We start from the raw sequence: 22,269 nt of genomic DNA, 5'->3' as shown, positions 1-22,269 counted from the left end.
ACCGGTCTGTATGTGCAGCCTTTCCCCAATTGGGCTGTTGCACACCTACAGCTCTGTTTCTCCAGGCAGTTTAGTGCAGGTAATAAAGGCAGGGCTGACACTAAACCGTGATTCATGTATGTGTGTGTCTGTGTGTCTGTGTGTGTGTGTGTGTGTGTGTGTGTGTGTGTGTGTGTGTGTGTGTGTGTGTGTGTGTGTGTGTGTGTGTGTGAGTGTATGTGTGTGTGTGTGTTTGACCCCCCCACTCACAGACATTTCACCCCTCCTCCATCCTCACGGCAACTCCCTCCCTCTCTCTCTCTTGCTCTATCTCTCTTTCTCTGTATCTCTCATCCCATTCATTTCATCATTGCTCTTGGGTGCAGGCAGTGCTGTCTGGAACACTTGTCCCAGGCAGTGTGTGTACATGTGTAAATGTAAGTGTGTGTGTGTGTGTGTGTGTGTGTGTGTGTGTGTGTTTGGGTGGGTGTGTACGGGTGACACTATTACATTTCAACTCGTCCTCCAGCAGGTCAGCCGTGAGAGGAGCAGCATGAGCCCCTATCCCATCAGCTGAGGCTCCAGATCCAAGGTGAGTAAGTGTCTCTCTCTCTCTGATTCTCTCTCTCTCTCTCTCTCTCTCTCTCTCTCTCTCTCTCTCTCTCTTTCTCTCTAATGAAAGATTCATGTTTTTGCTTTCTTTGTTTATGAACATCACTTTTACTGAGAGCAGACTGAACCAGCAGACAGTCCAGTCAGTTTTACTCAATGATTTGACTATTCTTTTACTATTCTTTCTCATATTTGACTCAGTTTGTCTAATGTGTATTAGTAAATGCCACTCAAATGTGTACACACATTTTTGCAAAAGATTTAATAAATTATGAAAAACAATAAATACATAACTGTATTAATTGACATGCCAAACATTAAGGAAAAGGATTGTCACATAATATCGTGTTCCATGACTTTTGACATGTCCACCTTGGGTGGTAATGTCTTCTGTGATGTATTCCTGGTACACATGCATCAGACTTGAAGGCTTGAACTCTTGAACTAATAAGTTACTGTTTAACCTTACTTACAAGATAGCACCTCACAATGTACAGGCGTGGGTGTCTCCCAAGTCATCCTTTAAGCTCATTGTCTGTTTACATACTGTTATCCCATGACTTTTGGCATGTCAGTATATTCCCATACAAAATAGTATCTCTCCACAAAAAATATTCTATACATTTACACTTTTAAACCTTTTTTTCTTTGATAAACATTTTTTGCACATCATCAGGCAGTGTATCAATAACTGTATCTGGTAAAATATATATTTTTTGGATTTTTGTTTTCAACCACTGTGAGCAATTCTGGCTGGGTCAGTTCCTTTAAAGATTTTAGTTTTTCGCATCAAATCCACCTGACAATTCCAATGACTTTTCTTATGTCTGAACCATTTAATTCATTTACTTTACTGATATGTGGATCAATGGAATAAACTGGAATCATTGATCATAGTAATGCCTCTTTAACCTTACTGAGACCTACAGTCCAGCCTGTTTACTGTATAACTTTAATGCTGGGATATGTAAATAAGCTCTATTCTGATTGGCTGCTTTATTTAAGACAAACAACCTATAGGCTAATATCCAACTAAATATAACTGAGTTTAATCATCGTATGATCCTTCTAAATTCTGAAACCATTAATTTGTCTTCTGAGAGTTAGGTTTAGGTTCTTGTTCCCGTCATCTTCCACTCCATTGACTCTGCTACATCACTTTAGTGGACAATGGATTGGTCTGAGCTGCTGTATGGGTGATCATATGTTTAAATGTGTTCATGGTTGTGACCTCATTCCAAACTAGGAGTAGATGGTGTTCAATTATGTGGATATTTAAAAGGAATTATTTGGTGAAGAAATGCAATGACTATTATTGATCATTGACCCCAGTGCAGTTGATCAAACAAGATGTATGATTGGTGTTGGTGTCTGATTCTGATGTGTGGCTCTGTAGATTACAACAAGAGATGCTAGGCTAATGTTGCTAACAAACACTGAACAATCTCATCTCCATAAAAACAAAACATGTCACCAAACAATGTCTCCTAACCTGTCTCTCAAAAAAAAAAACATCCAGACCATTTTTTATTAAATCTTAGCACAGTATGTGGCTGTAGTGGTGATCATTACTTGCACTGTACTTCAAATTTAAAAGTAGAAAGGAACTACAAAAGTGTAAAGTAGACAAGGTTGGGTAGTAACGAATTACTAATGTAATAATGTAATGAAATGGTGTAATCAGGATACAAAAACAAAACAGAAACATAATAATATGTTCCAGTTACAGTGAAAATATGATAATTAGATTACAGTTACATTAAAATAACCAAGTGATTTTTAAACATGTATTTATATTAATTTTAGAAAATGAAATTGGCGCACTAAAAGTGGGAAGATTCTGGAAGTTTTCCACCTGAGAAGTTGGAATTTCAAGCATGCACTTTCAAGTGTATTGTTGTTGGAGCAAGAGGAAAATGTTGGAGGCAATGTGTGTTCTTAACTGCTTCTTGGGAAATTGGCTCAATTTGCTATGGATGGAAGTTATATCATGTTATATAAATTATATATTAAATTATGTTATATAATTCTAATTCTAATTCTGATTCTATCTTTTTCTGTACAATATGAATTAGAATTGTCTCCCTCTAGAAATTATGACCTGAGGGGTGTTTATGCGTTTATGTATTCATCATAATACCAGTAGCCATGGATGCAGCATAAATCCAGTTATTCTTAACCCTAGAACACTACTGACGGGTGATTTTCACCTATACAATTTTTTCATGTGATTTTCATTGTGTTTCTTTGCTGCTATCTGAGTTGCATGGGACTTTGGGTAGCTTCAGGGCGCTCATTGATGTCATTAATGTTATGGTTAATTCCTTCCTCCCATCTATGTTTTTTTCAAGAGGCTTGCGTTCAGGTGATTTTTTTTTTTTTTTTCGAAATTAGTGATAGAGAGTAAAAGTATTTTATGGGTGTAATTTACCTGATGTTAGTGTTTGTGTGTTTAAATCATTTATTTAAAATCAATTTGTTTTTTTGTTAGGACATTACCTGTTAAGAATGACCTGATTTTCCAATATTGTTTCTGCTTTTTTTATAGGATCATCCATGGAACCTTTTTTATTTTATGTGATGTTGTATGTTGTAAAATTAAAGAAGGGTTCCAAAACTTGTCAAACAATGTATACCAGAAGTTAGCGATGGTGTTATTAATTTTAACATTAGTGTTCTAGGGTTGACAATGTCAGCCTAGCATCTTCCATTCTAAGCTAAAAAAATAAATCATCAGATATCAAATTTGTCTTGGCTGATCGATTAAATCTGAGGTCAGTGATCAATCATGCTCATTTGATTCTTGGTCAAACTAGTCATTTAAAACTTTACCTGCATTCTAGATATTGTAGAGAACAGTTTGTGAATAAAACTGACCTGATGTGAATTGAATTATCCCCTGCTTTCGTAAACGTCCAGAGATCTGCTGATGCATGCAGTGCTCAGTTTTATCTTTGCCCATTTCCATATTGATTTGTTTGCTAGTGCTTTTTCCTCTGCCTGTCAGCTACTTAGCAGTCCTGCCCCACTGATACTTATAGATGAGGCAGTGAGAGTGTGTGTGTGTGGATGGGTGGGTGGGTGGTTTTATGGCCATTAGCTCTGTAGAAGGCCTTTGGAGGGAATGGACATCTCATTGTAATACATATTGGGTCCATTCCCATGACAGCCAGAGATTCACGGCTGGCAATAACAACATGCTAGTAATGCTAGCTAGCAACCATGTCTTTTTCACTTTCTTTCAACTGTGCCCCCAGTGTATGTGTGTGGGTGGGTGGGTGAGTGGGTGAGTGTGTAAGGGGTGGGGTTGGTTGGGTGTATGTCTGACTGTGGTTCCTGGATGTGTGTGTGTGCACATGTGTTGTAATGAATTTCATGAATGTTTAACCCCCTGCTGAGACTATGATTACTGAAGTTGCCCTTAGCTATGGGGGAGAACCGGGGTCCCCTGTGGATCAGAGCAGGCAGCTGTCAGAGAGGCAGACACCATGGACAATAGATCAAGATCTAGATCAAGTAGAACTTTATTGTCATCCCAGCAGTATACTGTGACCAAGTATTCACAGAATTCAGTGGGTCCATATCCTTCTCAATTATTTTCTTTGTGCCATTTTCTTGGTCACAATAACCATGGATTTAGAAACTATAGATGCTGTGGTTTCATTCTCTTCTGTTCTATAGAAATGAAGCCAAAAATGTCTCGTCTGATGTTGACAAATTTGCAGTTTAGACCATAGTTGGAGCCAGACACAGCTACTCATTTAGTGCACCTGTCCTTTCTCCAGGTTTGTCCCAGTCTGTCTGCCTTCATTGAGTTCATTGGGATTCTCCCTCAGTTTGTTCAGTAAGTGTAATTTTTCAACAGTAAAAGAGCTGTTTTCTCATTAAAACATATGGGAATGGGTGGAGCTAAACATGAAACTGTAACCAGCCAGCAAAGGTGTTAAAGTTTTAAGGATTTTGCACTGTCCATATTTTCTACAGTCATTGGTTGTGATCATTACTTTACTTTAGATATTCAGGAAGACGGGGTTCGAATCTCGTTTATGTAGCTTGCCATCAGCTGCCAGAGTCCTGAGAGAGAGCATGATTGGCTTTGCTCTCTCTGGGTGGGTAGATTGTGCTCTTTCCCCTCATCACTCCAAAGGGTGATGTCGATCAGCACAAGACATCTGTGAGCTGATGTATTGAAACCGAGTCGCTGTGCTTTCCTCAGAGCGCACTGTGATGCTACTCGGTAATCAGTATCATCAGTAGCAGTTTACGAGGAGGCGAGGAGGCATGTGCTAGTCTTCACCCTTCTGGTGTTGTGGCATCACTAGTGATAGGGGAGTCCTACTGAGGAGGTTGGGTAACTGGCCTTATAAATTGGGGAGAAAACTGGATAAAAATTCATTAGAAATAAGTGTATATATGAAAAAAGATATCCAGGAAGATACTGTGCAAATGTACAAAGTGAGAAACCTCAGCAAACAGCAATCTACAGCTTAATAGTACAGACAGACAGACAGACAGAGGGACAAGACAGACATGTTGTCATTGTTTCCTGTAATGGTGACGGTCCTGCAGTGCATCTGTGATGAAAGTCATCAAATTGTTTTGGTCATTAATATTTCAGCAGCGTCTGCAGAACCGGCCCATTAGCACTGAACTCCTCTAAAAGCTCTGACCACGAGCTGAAAGGCCTAACCCGCCGCCGGGCAGTGAGGACAGAGCTACTCACACAAACAGGTCATCCTAACAGCAGAACAGAGCAGTGCGGTGTGTAGTGTGTGATATATAGTGTGTGTTGTACTGTGTGGTAGTGTGTGTACTGTCATCCCAGTCCATGCTGGTGGAGGTGCCGGGCAGCAGATGGCTGAGAGACTCTGTCCTGGCACGCCCCTCCACCCGGGCACAGCAGGCACTCTGAGTGCTCTCGAACTGACCAACTGGCCACCACTGAGAGAGAAAGAGAGAGAGAGAGAGTAAAACAGAGAAAGAAAAAGAGAGAGAGAGAGACAGAGTGAGAGAAAGAGACACATGAACTAAACCAAGTGGATGCAAAATATATATGGAATCCATTTAAGTACAAATCTCAAAAGTAAAGTCTACCGGGTTCATAATTTCACATACACTTTATTTTACTTTGTAAATGTTAAATAAAATTTACCAGAGTATCAGTAACACGTTAACAACAAAGTAGAAATAGTTAATAGTAGCAGCAGTAAAGCATTAATACATTTAGCTAAATACAAAATAAAGATATGTTGTTGATGCATTACTTTACTGTTGACTTTACTGTTGATATGTTACATAAAATAGACCTAAGATGCTCCTTCCACTTACTTTAACCTAACCCTAACCTTAACCTCAGTCCAAAACCTAAACCTAATCTTAGCCTGTCTAGGTGGTCTGTATTAGAGTCGTTATGTGATTAGTAATCTCTCAAGTTAACATCTATAGATATTAAGTTGGACACTCCAAAAAAAAAAAAAAAATATATATATATATATATATATATAATAAATATATTTTAAACTATAAATAGATATTATTACAAATTATACCACAGTTAGCTCCAACCCTGCCATGTTATTGGCTGAAAGGCGTTCTATGAGTGCCGTTATCAGCCGGTAATGCACTGTAACTGAACCTCACCATGTATTACTCTGCTATATACAGGTAACCTAGCAACAAAGCAGCGCTAACAAACAGCGCAGCTACAAACAGAGCAGTATATGAACTATTTTGACTCGCTGAGTGTTTATAACGAGACAGATAGTATTTTTTTGTCCTCTTCAACACATGGTATAGCACTTCCTCTCTTGTATCTTGCTTACTTATGAAGTGTATCTGGAAGTTATTCATTTTGATACAAATGATCAACATTGATACAGAAGGATGAATACAGTTTTTTTTTTCAATGTAAATTTCAACAAAAAAGATGTAGAATAGTTATACTTCATTTTTTTATTTAAATTTTTTTGTTTTTAGAAAATAAATGTGTGAAAAATAAATGAATAAATGAATAAATGTCTTTTCTTGTGGAAATTCATATTGTACGTTTTCTTTTTTCTTCAGATTTGTGTGGTCATGTCGTCCACCCCTCTGGCCGAGACGGAAGAAGACGTGTTTGGTAAGTAACCTCTTCACCTTCCCATCCCCCGCTCCATTAGCCCCTAATTTATACGCACTCAGAGTGCATTATGGGCAAAGAGCAGTCGGCTTCCCCCAGCTCCTGTGCTGCTGGTGATCCTGCCAGGAAACAGGATATGTTTCACTACTATTTCCCCTCATATCCATTTCTGTTCTGTTCCATTTAGCGCTTACAGGCATTAGCGTACCTGCTAAAATCTGCGCAATAGCATTCTCCACAGCCGGCTGGGGTTTCGTTCAGTAGCGAATGAGCTGATTCCCACCTCTGACCCCATCCTGCTGTGGTGACCTCAGAGATCAATCAATAGTAAGAAATCACTCTGAGGAGACATTCGGACCTCAGGGTGACCAACAGTCATTTGAGCTGTGCTAGTATACTTTAGCCTATGTTTATAAATAACAGAGCCTATCAGAAATGACTGAACACCTCTGTACAGTTCTGTGAGACTGTGGGATGATTTAGGTCCATGCTAATTGTTGTGTGTTGGGTACATTACTTGTTAACCACGTTAGCCTCATAGCTAATACAAAAATACAGCGGCAAAGTCACTTGAGGTAAGAGGGGAAAGTGTGTAAATTAAGTTTCTGGCCAGGCTAACCGCTTCTTCTATCTAAAACGACTCCATTTGTTCTCCACTAATGAGGCAAACAGCACACCGCGGCACTATAGCACCCTGCACGGCCATGTCCGATCGATGGTTTTAGTTTGTGCTGTGAACGCTGGCGCATCTGACAGCGAGCAATTGCTGGATATTGATTCCGGCATCTCTTCAGGACGTCCCCCTCGTTCTTTATTTCATTTTCTTTTGCACTGGGAAAGCAGTTACGGCTCTGCCAAGAAATATGTCTTAAAGCACATTTAGGGTCACAGATACTATTTATACACTGTAATTTATTTATAGCGTCAGACTGATTAAAATGTTTATTTTACAACTACGAGACTGAAAAGTCTATATTTAGTTTAATCAAACTGATAGATTTTATTCAGTTCAGCCCTTATTTTTACAGAACAAGTTATATAGAATAATATAAATAAAAGACCACTTAAAAATGAAATTAAAAACCTCTGGAATATAATCTAGAGGAAGATGGATAATCACAAGCCACCAAACCAAGCTGAACAGCTTGAATTTTTACATCCGGAGTGGCATAAAGTTATCCAAAAGCAGTGTGTAAGACTGGTGGAGGAGAACATGCCAAGATGCATGAAAACTGTGATTAAAAAACAGGGTTATTCCACTAAATATTGATTTCTGAACTCTTAAAACTTGAATATGAATCTTTGCATTGTTTGAGGTCTGAAACCTCTGCATCTTTTTTTGTTATTTCAGCTATTTTTTCATTTTCTGTAAATAAATGCTCTAAATTACAATATTTTATTTGGAACCTCTTGGCATTTTCTCAGTCAGCCTTATGAGGTAGAGTCACCTGTGAGTCACCGGTGAGACCCTAGAAACCATCTGAAATACTGCTGGAAATGCTGGTGAATTGTTCTACATAATCTGTTGAATCATCTGCACTACAGCATTAGCTAACATTGTTTGATCAGTGTTGATGTAATTGATGTTGATGATGTCGACGTTACACATCACCTTTTTAGGTAACTACAAGTGCATTAGTGTTTAACAGTTCTGGAGTATTCCCTGTTTTTTTTTTAGAAACACTTACTTTAAAAAAATATGTATGTGTGGATCTACATAATTGTTTATAGGTTCCACATTGTTTGGATGTTCACGTCCAATGACAAGGTCCACCTCTTGATGTAGGCCAACTATGGCCATAGCTTTGTCCTGGCAGGTGTCCAGAAGATCCGGTTCTGTCATTTAACATTTACTGACTGTAACTGAGTCTGACCATAGTGTTAGTCCAATATGTCTTGCACAAAAGTATGCCACATACTAAGAAAAATAAGTACAGATTTGTACTTAAAAGAGTATAAAGCTTGTCGCTGGGGCTGCACCTCATATTGAGGTACAAAAAAGTACCTTTCCGTCAAAGTCCTTTTTTGTACCCATGTTTTTTTTTGTGGCAGCAAAGATTATAAAGTGAATTAGTACAGTAAAACAGAATACGGAATGTACCTTTTGGCTGGTTAAATGGTACAAATCTGTATTATTGCTGTTGGGAATTGCTTTGTACTTCAGAGGGAACAAATCTGACCATGTAAAGACCAATATTATACCTTTGAGGGTACAATTATGAAGAGTGTACCTTAAGTACTTATATTGTAACTTTGTTTTTTTAGAGTGCGGGCCTTTATTCATATCTAACGTAGTCTGGCGTTACACCTGTGTATACTATCACAATCAACAATCAAAACCAAGACCCCTACGCATCCTGCTTTAACTGTAGAGAGTGCCACACACTTGTAGTGTGTCTTTTTCTACCTGCATTTATTAAACCGCTGTCTGACTCTCACAACAGACGGAATCACAGTTTTTCATCACGTGTTTCAGAATATGCTCTCAGATGTAATGAATTTCATGAATGTTTAACCCCCACTGAGCCCATTATTACTAAACTTGCCCCCCAGCTATGGGGGAGTCGAGGTCTTTTGTATCAGCAGAGCATAGAAGGGACAGATTCATACATATATATACCCAGCCATCATCTCGACTGACACTTACACACAAAGAGAAGAAAGAGTCTCTCTTTCATTCTTTCTTGTTCTCTCTCTTGCTTATACACGAAGAATAGACCAAAAGACACATTAAGGTGATCCACTGTATCCAGTGATTTGCAGTGACCTATTCTTAAGAATGTCAATTGAGCCCTTCCAATAAATAAACATGCAGAATCAAATATTTCTCCCTTTTGGAGCATAATCACTAAGCTGGTCAGGACCTCAGTCTGAACTGTTCCTTTTAACAGCCAATTGAAACAGGATGTGCATGCCAGAAGCCAAAAGAAATCTGAAAGCTGAAAGAATTCTGCATAGAGGAGTGGGGAAAAACTTTTTCAGACGATGTCAGAGACTGGTAGCTGGTTGTAGAAAACATCTTGAGGTTATTTCAGGCAAAAGGGGTAAATAACAGTTATTAGGGAATCGGGTATCTTTAACTTTTTCTCAAAATATTTTTTTAAATACATTTTTGTTCATTATGTTTTATAACCAGTGGTGCAAAAAGGGGGCATGCAGCATATGTGACGCATAGGGGGGCTGCACTATAGGGGGCGCCAAATCAATGTCGGAAAATTCTAGTCTGCATTTTCTGCTGTTTGTTCATGTATGATAATATACAGGTGCGTCGCCTGGCCTGTGCTTCCGGGCCTTTAGTCCCAAATAAATTTCCAGTAGCCCCGAATCGTTTCACTCAGCTCAGCTGTATAATTAATGAGGAGACAGGCCACTGTCCGCTGTAAATGGAAAATCTCTTGACGCGAATCACGGAGCCAGTTCAAGGATAAAGTTCCACCTTTCAGGAGAAACAGCCAATCAGCTTGCTGGTTTTGTTAATGTTGCTCAAATGCAGTGGAGTGCCTCATTTTTTTCACACAACTGTAGATGTTTCTCAAGGAATTCCTTCGTTTTGTCCTCCCACACTTTCCCTAAAGTCAACAGTCAGCAGTTATTGACTTAGGCCAGAAGTCCTGCAGATGTTCTCTAAGGTGCAGTTCAGCACCAAGATCCCTCTGAACACCCATTTACTGTATGAAACCATGACAAGACCTATAGGAAACTTTTTGAAGTAGAAGCTACAATGGGTTGCAAGGGAAGACTTACGCAGTCACCAGCACTTGCTAGCTCTAACTTAGAGGGTTGCGAGCAGATGGCAAGTATGCCTGCACTGCAGCACCACACTAGACGCATTATATCACCCTGTGGGGGTCAACGCCAGCATACAGACACTCATACAGAAAGAATAGACTCACACTGCCTCCCATCACTCAGTAAGGTAATCTGTGGCTGGTGACAGCTTAATAGAGCTTCGGCTAAGCTTTATGGTGTCACTGCATTTTATTGCATGTAATGAATGTATAGGACCGAGTCCTGTTGTATGATGAACTAAAATGGGAGGCTTATCAGTAACCAATGTCTTTTTTTCATGTTGAAATTGGGCTTAGACCTGACAGAAGCAGTACCCGAGACAGAGCGACTGGACAGCAGTCTACAAAAAGCAAAAGCCCAGCTGTCAGTCAAAACCAGAAGGCACCGGCCCTCCAGATCCCGCCTGAGAGACAGCTTGAGCTCGACAGAAGGAGATGATAGTCTCGATGGAAAGGTGTGTCTACGCATGTTTTGGTGTGCTGCCCTTTTTAAAAACGAATCAAAAAAGAATAATTATCATTTTAACTTTGATGACCTTGTATTCTCTTGTTCCAGAGCTTCAGCAGCCCTCCCCACAGCATGTACTCTCCTCTCCATGCCTCCCTTCGCTGCTCCTCACCATCCACTGACCTCCAGCTCTCCTGCTCTTCTTCTCCTGCATGGAGAGACAGAGCCTTCACCTTAGATCCCTTCTCTGAGACTCCAGAGCGGAAAGGCCGGTACAAACATTTGTTGGACACCTCCTCTCAGGAGACCCTGCTAGTGACGCCCCCCAACTTTAACGTCAAACCCTGCAGCAGGTCAGAAACCTCGTCTCCGGCTCACCTGCGACAGGAGGACCATGTCCGCCTGCATGAGGAGGACCAGTCTCTCCTGCGCCAGAGGGAGCACTCTCAAAATGAAGGTGGATGCACTACACATTTGTTAAAATGTTTTAACTGCTTATTTAATCACTGATCTCTTTATTAAAAACACCTACCTTGTACTTCCCCTAATGGGCCACTTTATTAAAAACACCTGCCGTGTGCATCCTCTCCCTCGCCACAGACTCACTTGACTATTTATAAGAAACCTCTTCTCTTATGCTTCACTTATTGGACACTTTATTAGAAACCCCAACTCTTGTGCATTCTTTCTTTGGTCACTTTATTAGAAACACCTATTTTGTGCTTCACACATTGGACACTTTATTAGAAACCCCAACTCTTGTGCATCCTTTCTTTGGTCACTTTATTAGAAACAACTATTTTCTGCTCCAAAAATTGGTCACTTTAATAGAAACCCCAACTCATGTGCATCCTCTCTCTGGACACTTTATTAGAAACACCTATTTTGTGCTCCACACCTTGAACACTTTATTAGAAACCCTTAGTCTTGTGCATCCTCTCCCTGGCCACTTTATAAGAAACACCTATTTTGTGCTCCTCAAATCGGACAGTTTATTAGAAACACCGATTTTGTGCTCCACACTTTGGAAATTTTATTAAAATCCCCTTTCTTGTCCTTCCACCTTACTGGCCACTTTATTGGAAACACATACCTTGTCCTTCCAGTTGCTGGCCATTTTATTAGAAACACATACATTGTCCTTTCACTTACTGGACACTTTTATAAGAAACACCTACCTTGTCTTTTTGACTTAGTGGATACTATTGTGAAAACACCCACCTTGTCCCTCCACTCTCTGGCCACTTTATTGGAAACACCTACCTTGTAGCTCCACTCACTGGCCATTTATGTGAAAACACGTACCTTGTCTTTTTACTGAGTGGACACTACTGTGGAAACACCTTCCTTGTCCTTCCACTTACTGGCCACTTTTTTGGAAACACCTACCATGTAGCTGCACTCTGCCCAGCGAACAGAGAGCTTTATAAGATCTTGTTTGCATCACGTTATTAGAATGTTTCTCACATAAATGTTCCCAGCTAGATAAATACTGACAATATGAAAATGCTAAAAGTAACATTCCCAAAACAAAAAAATTAAATATCGTGACATTGCAACAATGTTACCAGAACTTTACAATAACGTTCTAAAAACATCCAGAAAACTTTACAGATGTTACAGAATATTTGCATTTTAATATTCAGAAATCGTTCTACTAACCATTTGCTCACTGGCCACTTTAATAGAAACACATACCCTGTAGATCCACTCACTGGCCAATTTTGTGGAAACACCGACCTATGTGCGTTTACTTATTGGCCATTTGATTTGTCCATTTACAGTTTTTCTGGATTGTTTACACACATTTTCTGAAAACATGCCTCATATTCTCAGAACTGAAATGTAAAATGAAACTTTACATTCAAAACAGTGTTATCTCTTCACAAAAGGCTATTTTGTGTTCAGGTGACACACACAAACCATCATATGAACAGACAATCAAAAGAAGCAGTTGAACACTGATGTGCTCAGTGTAAAACACCATTCTTCATTCATCATAATGACTGTGCCAAATGCAGAACATTGTGTATGTAGTGTTTTGAAAAAGTGTGTTTTAGAACTGAAATTTGAGTGTAAAGCAGGAATTGTGCTTGTAGTTTAGCAGAACTGGTTTAAGGGGTTGGTGCGTAAGTTACATATTGTGGTCATTGTGTCTCAAGTACCAGAAATTGTGTGTAAACAATCCAGAAAAACTGCAGTTGCAGACTTTAAACTGTAGATTTGCTGCTGCATGAGTGTAAAACTAACAGAAAATATAAAATGTATAAATAACTAAATACCTATTAGTCATTCATCAATTCTTTTCATTTACAGTTTTATATTTTTATTAATTACCTCATCACAATATTATGTGTGTGCAGATGACAGCCATGATGTGGGTTCAGATGAGCCGGGCAGCCCAACAGTACTGCTAGACAAGAAGACCAGGAGGCGTTTCCTTGATCTGGGGTCAGTCTAGTGCTTCTTATTAATGTCACCAAGGCTTTCTCTGTAAAAGCTTATATTTTTTTCTCTTCACTTCAGAAAACACTTGCACTTGAACACAGCTTGCTTTGTTTCTTTAACAGGGTCACTTTGCGCCGCACATACGGGAAGGTCAGGAAGGACAGAGCCAACAGGCTATCAGCACAGAGTCGGTATGGATGGAGTGTGTGTGTGCTGTATGAGCATCCTTGAGTTTGCCCTATTGGAATGTGTGAAATTTGCCTCTTGTAGTTTATATTTAAGTGAATATATTCAGGTGATTTTCTTTGTGAATGTGCTATAGAGAGCCAGAGAGAGCAGAGAGCCGGTCTACGCGTTCCTCCGGACCTCCGTTTGTGCCTTTCTCCTGGTTCAGTGACAGACTCAGAGGATCCAGTTCCTCCAAGTCGTCCAGCCAGTCTCCAACCAAGTCTCTGGCTAAGGTAACACGTGATTGGGTTAGGCTATATATAGCACTGGAAAAAAAATAGACCACTTAAAAATGATGAGTTTCCTTGATTTTACCAAATTGAAAACCTCTGGAATATAATCAAGAGAAAGATGGATAATCATAGGCCATAAAACCAAGCTTGAATTTTTGCACCAGGAGTAAAGGCATAAAGTTATCCAAAAGCAGTGTGTAAGACTGGTGGAGGAGAACATGCCAATATGCATTAAAACTGTGATTTAAAAACCACCAAATATTGATTATTGAACTTTTAAAACGTTATAAATATGAACTTGTTTTCTTTGCATACTTTAAGAACTGAAAGCTTTGCATATTTTTTTGTTATTTCAGCCATTTCTCATTTTCTGCAAACATTTGCCCTAAGTGACAATATTGTTATTTGGAATTTGGGAGAAATGATGTCCATAGTTTATAGAATAAAACCACAATGTTCATTTTACTCAAGCATATACCTATAAATAGCACAATTATAGAAACTTATTCAGAAACTGAAGTGGTCTCTTAATTTTTTCCAGCGCTGTAGATAATTTTCATTGCACTTACTAAGGATTGACTCTTACTAAGTGTTCATTGGTGGTTTTACTAATAATAAAACCTACTGTAAGTAGGGTTAAATTTGTGTTGAAGCTTGTTTACACCTCAAATTGATGTACTTAATGTCATGTAGATTCACTTCAGCCAGAATATACAGTATTTATTTAAACAAAGGTCAGTCAAGTGCTCTTAAAAAGATGTGTATTTTACGTGGTGCTTGATGGCAACAAGAAACTTGACTGTTCAGACAGCCAGGGGAAATTTATACCAACACCTTGGCACCAGAAATGAGAATAGTGTAGACCAGGGGTTCTTAATATGCTTATTCTGAGAGAAAAACTGAGACTCGCAGCAAAACAAGTTTTTTTACTCAGAGTACAGACCTTGTACAGACCATGTACAGACCTTTAACCCTGTGTCAATGTCATAAGAAGACCCCTAGATATCCAACAGGTCTAAAAGCTTGTCTTCAATCCATTCTGAAGAATGGCAGGTCAAGTCAAGCCGCACTTGAATTGATCAGCTGAAGGAATTGATGACCAGATAGTAGAGTTAGATAGATAGATAGATAGATAGATAGATAGATAGATAGATAGATAGATAGATAGAAGGGTAAAGAACTGTAAATGGAGCAGTACAGTAGATGTTGCTAACAGTCATTAAATAATTAACAGAGCAAAGTGCAAGGTGCAATGACATTGGTTATAAAAGCGACTGATGTGCCATGGCAGTATTAATTAATGTATATGTAACAAATATAGTTATGTAAAGTGCATATGTGAATACCTAATCATGGGTAAACATAGCAGTGTAAACTGCACAACCAACTTGACTAGCTTAAGTGTGACCATGCTGAACAACCAGCATGACCAGAATCAAACTAAACATTCACTTTGTTTGTTACAACAAAGTATAACAGTATAGGGTATGTTTTCTCCTGGATATAAAGCTTTCTGACCACTTCAACATGCTACGGCCATCTGAAATCAGTTTCCAGCAAACGCTGGCCTTAAACTGGATTTTTCAGCATGGTAGTGTCTGAAAGTGCTTTATTCTGCTCTAGAGCTTTGAGGCTAACGTTTAGTCAACACATGCCTTAGCCCCTCTTCTATGCCAAATTAATAGAGGACAGTGTCCCCTAGTGGCTTACACTAAAATTGTCAATCTGTGAATCTAGTATTCTAGCCATGTTTGTCTTTCCTAAGTGCAAAACTATATGGGGCAATTTCCTATACAGGGATTAAGCCTAGTCTTAAATTACACCGCATTTTGATTTTTTTTTCTATAGAAGGCAAATATAGTCTACTACTAGGCCTAATTCCTATCACCAAAACTGCCTCTCAAGAGTCTTTCAGCTACTATTGTAACTGGTTGAATAACCCTATGTTCTGTCTTTGGAAGGGTTCCAGTCAGGACCAAGAGCTGGACGCATCCACTGGTCTCCTGGAAACACGCAGCAGGTCCAGCAAACCCGAGTGCTCCCAGCCGTACCGCAGCCTGTCTGAACACTCAGATGAGGTCAGTACATGTTAGCCAAACCAGATACAATGAAACAATGATATGCATAGTGTTGAGCCTGGCTTTGGAAGAAGTCACAGCAAGGAAAACTTTATAAAGTTTATGGACAACCTGAGGTCTTTTCAGTGCAGAGAACATGATATAAATAGACAAACGGGATCATATTTGTTGATATAAATGAACAAAAAGCTAAGTACTGTAAATTAGATTAAATAAGCATATAGCAATGGACTCTGAAAGATAAAGTACTTTTGAACTAAAAGATGCATTGGAAATCAAGTTGGTTGGTTGAATATAGCTGCATATTGGAGTGTGAGTAAATAGTTTGTTCTGTCAAACTATCACAATGATCATATATGACCATTTGTACTATGTATTAAATTTTTGATTTTTACGTGGTGGTCATAATATTCATTGAAAATGATGACTTTTATGACCACCTTTCTAATAGTGGTAATAACCCACCCTTGGCTCAAGTGATAATAGCGAGATGTTGTGGCACAGACTGTATTAGATGACAGAAGGTATCCAGAGGGACTTGTGCCCATTCCAACTGCAGCAGAACACCAAGGTCCCTCAAAATGTGGGGATGTGGGTCAGTCATGTGGCATCTCTGACGTCCCAGCCAAGTTCATTCCAAAATAGTGGTCGAAATTATATTCTGATATGATCGTGTATGTAAATCCTGTGTATTAGCAGTTATGTATGTACGTTTTAATAGGGCATTTAAAAAAATAGTATAAACTTAAAGCAAATTAATTGAAATTGTACATTAGACATTGTTAAATATGACCAAAATGATTTGGAGTGGCTTATTTTAGCATGTAGAAATGTAGGGTAAGTTACTATAAAATGTAGATAGATAGATAGATAGATAGATAGATAGATAGATATATATATATTGCACATTATTATTATTATTGCACTCAGTTTAAAAATTATTGCACATAGTTTGGGTATGTTTTAATCAGTCTTTAGAAATATAAATTATTGCACATAGTCCGGTTTGTGTTTTAATGTTTTAAAACACTTTTATTGTTTTAATAGTGTCTGTCCTCAGTCGATCACTGAACAGACTTCTCTGATTGCTGATGACAGTGTGCAGAGAATTGATGATTTCATGATAGTGATAGTGAATTGATCTGGATGTCTAAAGAGTTTAATGCCTGACAAATAATGACCTCAAATATGCTCATAAATGTCTGGGAGACACTGTTTTACCATAGTAATGATAGCAGACCTGTATATTGTAAAATCCATTTTTGGATTTGGAAGGTTAAAGGTAAGGTAAAGGTAAAATGGTGCACCCCCAAAAAATTACTTAATCAGATTTGTTATTATTTTACCACAATACACATTTATTGGGTTTGGTTAGTAAATTAAATTATTTAAAATGGGCTAGGTCCCAGGTTACAGAAAATCCCAGTCTGTATGTTTCTCTACAGTAAAATCACAACCTCACATCAAACCTATTATGAATATATGTTCACCTCTAAACCGAGGAACCATGTTTAAAATGTTCACTAAAATTCCCCTTTACCTGATGTTGTATTTCAGGGGTGTGACAGCAGAGGAGCAGACCCCTGCTATGTGAGGAAGAAAGCCATCCTGCCGTTTTCAACAAGTGGACGAGACAGGACAGAAAAGCAGAATGGAATGCACAGCAATAAGGACAGCGATCAAAATGGAGATGGACAAAAATTACTGACCACTTGATGGCAGTGTGCGCCTGTGCTTCAGGGCTCAGCACAACAAGCCAAACAGCTTAATCCTTCTCCTCAGTTGTTTTTCAGGTGTAAATACTGTAGTTGTAGGAATTATGTAATATGCAGACTTTTAGGTCTGTATGATTGAATGATTGCCTAATAAACAATTTTTGGAAAAATAATTTGGACCTTTTCACGTTCAACCACAACTATCTTTCATAACATTAAAACACCAGAATGATACTGTACATACCTGCCTCATACAATCAAATAGCTCTGAACCTTTCATGAACCATAAGACCTCTGAAGAGCCCCTGTGGTATTTTACACTAAGGCTAACATTAGCAGCAGGTCCTTTAAATCTTGTAAGTCATTAGATGGGGCCCTCATAAGTATGGCGTCACATCAATGTCAAAAGTCGAGGGCGCAAAAATAACAGGTGAAAAAAATTAACCAGCGTGTTTTTGCGTGTGTAAATTAACTTCTCGTGAGCACAAATGTGAAACTAGCGAGCAAAAAGGAAATCGTGTGCGCGCTGAAGAAAATGTTGCTCTCGATTTTTCTCCTCTCGGGTGCTTTTTTTCCTCTCGCACGCTGTGTGAATTACCTGCAGCAGCAGTTTGTGCTCGACAGAGTGTTTTGCGCTTGAGTTTTAAAAGGGGTGGTTTTGACAGTTTGGGGGCGGAGTCAGGGGCCTCCCTCAGCGAACGCTATTGGCTGATATCTCCAGGGTATCTGATATCTGACTGATTTCATTTTCATTTTCATTCATTGGAACTTCATGTATGGATGAGTGTTTCTAGGATATATCTTAGCAATAAACTTATTCAGACATTATTCCTTAATTACCTAACTTGTTTTTGATCATCATACATCCTTATTTTTTTATTTTTTTTACCTTTTTAACTTTTTGAATAAAAGCCCTTTTTGTATCTCTATGCCTTCAATGCACACATGGGTCAAAAATGACCCCCATTTATATTCTATGTGAATGGGGCTGAGGGTTTCTTTAACACAAATTCATTTTTTCATTCGTTTTATATTCTCTTTTATTACTTTATGAAGAAGATTTTGTGTTTCTACATCAGGTTTACACACAGGTCAGACAGACCGCACATTTACCATTTTAGAGCTCAGCACAGCTCCCGTCACACAGCTAACTCAGTATTGCTTTCAACTGTTTTAACACAACTTTAGAAAATATCTAATGACAGTTAACATATATTCATTATGTGCAACATATTTATTATTTTGTCTCACATACACACACACACACAAAGTGGTTTACAGGGTGGTTAAGCGGGTAGAACCAATGGCAGACACCATAGGCAGAGTTTAAATGGAGCATCTTTTAGTTATAAATAGTGTACTTAGCAGAGTACATTGGTGTTTATTTAGGAAAGTATAGCTTAAAAAATCCATCATGTGATACAGGGTGTTCTTTTTTCTTTAAAGCGTTTTATTTTGTATTTATTATTATTATTATTAGATTTTTTATTTCTACTAAATGTTTGAAACTGTTGTACTATATAAAACTTTACTATTTATTTTGTTTAAGACGTTTATTCTTTAAACTAACAAACTATTTAATTTATAGTCATAAAAATATTATTATCACAAAAATTCCCTGTAGTTAAACGGCCTACCAATGTACTTAGCAAATCTACAACAATAGGTAAACACAGAAAAACATGAGCACAGGTGGGAAACAGGGCAGGGACGTGACATGGTGTCTGACCTGTGTGTGTAAAACTGATGTAAAAATACAAACATTTCTTCATAAAGTAATAAAGGGAAATAAAAATGAAGATTTGTTGTAAAGAAACCCTCAGCCATACATTAATTTACATAGAAAATGAATGAGGGTCAGTTTTTACCCATTTTGCGCATTAGAGTGGTAATGATACCAAAAAGGATTTTATTCAAAAAGTAAGAAAGGAAAAAAGAAAATAAGGATGTTGAGGAATTGAGGAATACATTAAATACTGAATGACTAAATTAATTTATTGGTAAGATAAATCATAGAACCACTATGTCATACATAAAGTTCCATAGACTTCATTTTTGACCCATGTGTGCATTAGAGAGGTAGTGAAACAAAAAGAGCTTTTATTAAAATGTAAGAAAGGTAATAAAATAAATAACGATGTAAAGGCAAAGCACAACTGTAATATTTAAAACAAGTTATTTGAGGAATACATTTGATACTGAATAACTGAATTAATTTATTGGTATGATATACAAACACTCAGCCATACATGAAGTTAAATAGAAAATGAATTGCAAAAATATAGAAAATTAAAACTCAACCGGGTCACTTTTTACCCATCTTGCGCATCAAAGGGTTAAAATATTATTTATTAGTACAGTGTTTAATATTGTTTATTACTACAGTGATACAGAATACTCAAGATACCTTTGGGCTGGTTAAATGGTACAAATGTGTAATTCCTGCTATTAGGAAAAACTTTGTACCTCAAAGGAAACACATCTGACCCTGTAAAGACCAATATTATATCTCTGAGGGTTCAATAATGAAAAGTTTACCTCTGAATACAAGAAAGTACTTATAACGTACCTCTGTTTTTTTATTGTGTACAGATTTGTACCATTTAACCAGCCAGAAGGTACATTCAGTATTTCGTATCAGTGTACTAATAAACAATACATTCTACATTTTTCATTTCATTTCAAATTCTTGGCACATATTTAGTTGCTGATAATGTTTATAACCTTTACAAAAACATGGGTACAAAAAAAAGACTTTCACTGAAAAGTACTCTGTACAGAACCTTAAGGTACAGCCCCAGCGACAAACTTTATACTCTTTTAAGTACAAATCTTAGTGTTTTAGGTAAGTGATGTGTTGCATCATGATATTAACCTTAAAATATTTACGGTATATGTTGCACATGACTGTAAAAAACAAACATGAATGAGCTGCTCAATGAATTTATGTGATTTCATTTTGAATTCGCTATCAGCATTCAGAAATGGGCTCTTATGGGTTAATAACAATTTAGTTATTATAACTTTTAGAAAAAATATGTTTTAAGGAGGGGACTAGTGTTATTATTATAGACCCCTGTGATGCGGCCGAAGCTTTTATCCTTAATGGCATTTTTTCCCCTTACATTACATTTACTTTTTTTACTTTAAGTAGTTTTGAAACAAGTACTTTTATCAGTATACGGAAATGGGCTCTTATGGGTTAATAACAATTTAGTTATTATGACTTTAAAAAAAAAAAGGTTTTAAGGAGGGGGGTAGTGTTAACATTATAGACCCCTGTGATGCGGCCGAAGCTTTTGTCCTTAATGGGATTTTTTCCCCTTACATTACATTTACTTTTTTTACTTTAAGTAGTTTTGAAACAAGTACTTTTACATTTTTTTAAAGGTTTGATTGATATATTTTAACTTCTACATATACTAATACTAACTACAGAGTTATGTGTAATAGGACATCTTTTATGAAGGAGAGAATAGCGCGGTTCGTTGTGTGACGTCATTCCGAATCGCGGCGAATGTATAAAGGTAACCTAACAACGCGTTCGATTTATGACTTAATCGTGATTCGCGGCGAATATATAAACGTGCCCCAGCAGCGCTTTCGTCAGTGTTACTATGGAAGTAAAACAGTGTCACCAGACACTGATTTTTTTTGCCTCTGAATTAAACACTTTAATTTTTCAGTATATCATTTTCACTTATTTTATTTTAATGTAAAAAAAAATCTAAAGCAAAAATTCAAGTTTTAAAAATTCAATTAAAATAAATTCAGGTTGCTCAAATTCGACCTGTCAAATTCGACTGCTAAAATACAACGCTCAAAATTCGCTGTCAACATCCGGGACACACAGGATGAGCAATCGATTCAGTCTTCAATCGAGCCAACAACCAGCCAATCACATCACGCTCCGAAGATCACGTGACAGGTAGCGCCTCACGGCTCAGAGCCGCTCAACGCGAGTCACAGCCCCCTCCGCTGCTCCTCTCGAGTAGGTGAGTGTAACCCTGCGTTCACACTGGAACGCGACGAGTCGCTTGTGTCGCCCAGCGTTTGTCGCTTGTGGGCGTGTCAAGCTCAACGCCCGCGTTTATCATGGTCCAGCCTCCAACAAGAAAAAAGGCACAAAAAAGGAATCACTTGGCCACTTTATTCTCCAGCTATAACTCCCAAACTTGCTGGACTCTTGTGCGTTTCTGTGATTTAACTGCGCTGGAAACGCAGCCGTTCCCACAGACTGATGTGGGTCCACCCCGTTCAACAGAAAGAACCGGGAAAGAAACTAGAAATTCAGAGAGCAGGAGCTTGAGGACGTCGAACCGCCTTGTTTGTGATTGGTCCAAAGAAAAGCTAGGAGCCAATCGGGTTAGAATGTCGCTTCACCGCGTCATAACTCATTTGCATAAAGTTGAGAAAAATTCATCTCCGTGTCGCTTGTCGCTCTGTCGCTTTGTCGCTTGTCGCCTCTCGCGTGTCGCGGCGACAAATCGCGCCCTGCCATAGGAAATGAATGGTCGCCTGTCGCTTTGTCGCTTTCCAGTGTGAACGCAGGGTTAAACAGCTGAAAGAGGGCATTTACCTCACCACTGTGGCCATGTAATATCACTTAAACGGTGTAGAAA

General features: G+C 38.3%; 1 protein-coding gene across 5 annotated transcripts; it reads left to right on the top strand.

The window, feature by feature from the left end:
- Positions 1-330: 330 nt before the first annotated feature.
- samd14 (sterile alpha motif domain containing 14) lies at positions 331-17,820 on the top strand. 5 transcript variants are annotated; one of them, XM_049465072.1, is made up of 10 exons: positions 331-416; positions 509-571; positions 6,655-6,709; positions 10,795-10,952; positions 11,054-11,402; positions 13,309-13,396; positions 13,516-13,584; positions 13,716-13,854; positions 15,816-15,932; positions 17,490-17,820. In XM_049465072.1, exons 3-10 carry the CDS (start codon positions 6,667-6,669, stop codon positions 17,646-17,648), a joined length of 1,122 nt encoding a protein of 373 aa, XP_049321029.1. In that variant the 5' UTR covers positions 331-416; positions 509-571; positions 6,655-6,666; the 3' UTR covers positions 17,649-17,820. The 5 variants fall into 5 exon arrangements, with proteins under 5 accessions (XP_049321029.1, XP_022524891.2, XP_049321030.1 ...); XM_022669170.2 differs by having other exon boundaries at positions 332-416; positions 512-571; XM_049465073.1 differs by lacking the exon at positions 331-416 and adding an exon at positions 4,377-4,435 and having other exon boundaries at positions 423-571.
- Positions 17,821-22,269: the final 4,449 nt, after the last annotated feature.

The sequence above is a fragment of the Astyanax mexicanus genome, chromosome 15 (assembly GCF_023375975.1).
Source record: "Astyanax mexicanus isolate ESR-SI-001 chromosome 15, AstMex3_surface, whole genome shotgun sequence".
Taxonomy (NCBI): Eukaryota; Metazoa; Chordata; class Actinopteri; order Characiformes; family Acestrorhamphidae; genus Astyanax; species Astyanax mexicanus.
Note: the sequence above shows the minus strand (reverse complement) of the source record. Positions and strands in the feature narration are given on the sequence as shown.

What these genes read in the sequence shown, in the direction of transcription:
- samd14 (XM_049465072.1), top strand. Translation starts at nt 6,667, where the DNA reads ATGTCGTCCACCCCTCTGGCCGAGACGGAAGAAGACGTGTTTG. An exon ending in AGGCGTTTCCTTGATCTGGG is followed by an intron (nt 13,397 to 13,515) that starts GTCAGTCTAGTG and finishes TTTCTTTAACAG; the next exon opens with GGTCACTTTGCGCCGCACAT. An exon ending in CAACCAAGTCTCTGGCTAAG is followed by an intron (nt 13,855 to 15,815) that starts GTAACACGTGAT and finishes TGTCTTTGGAAG; the next exon opens with GGTTCCAGTCAGGACCAAGA.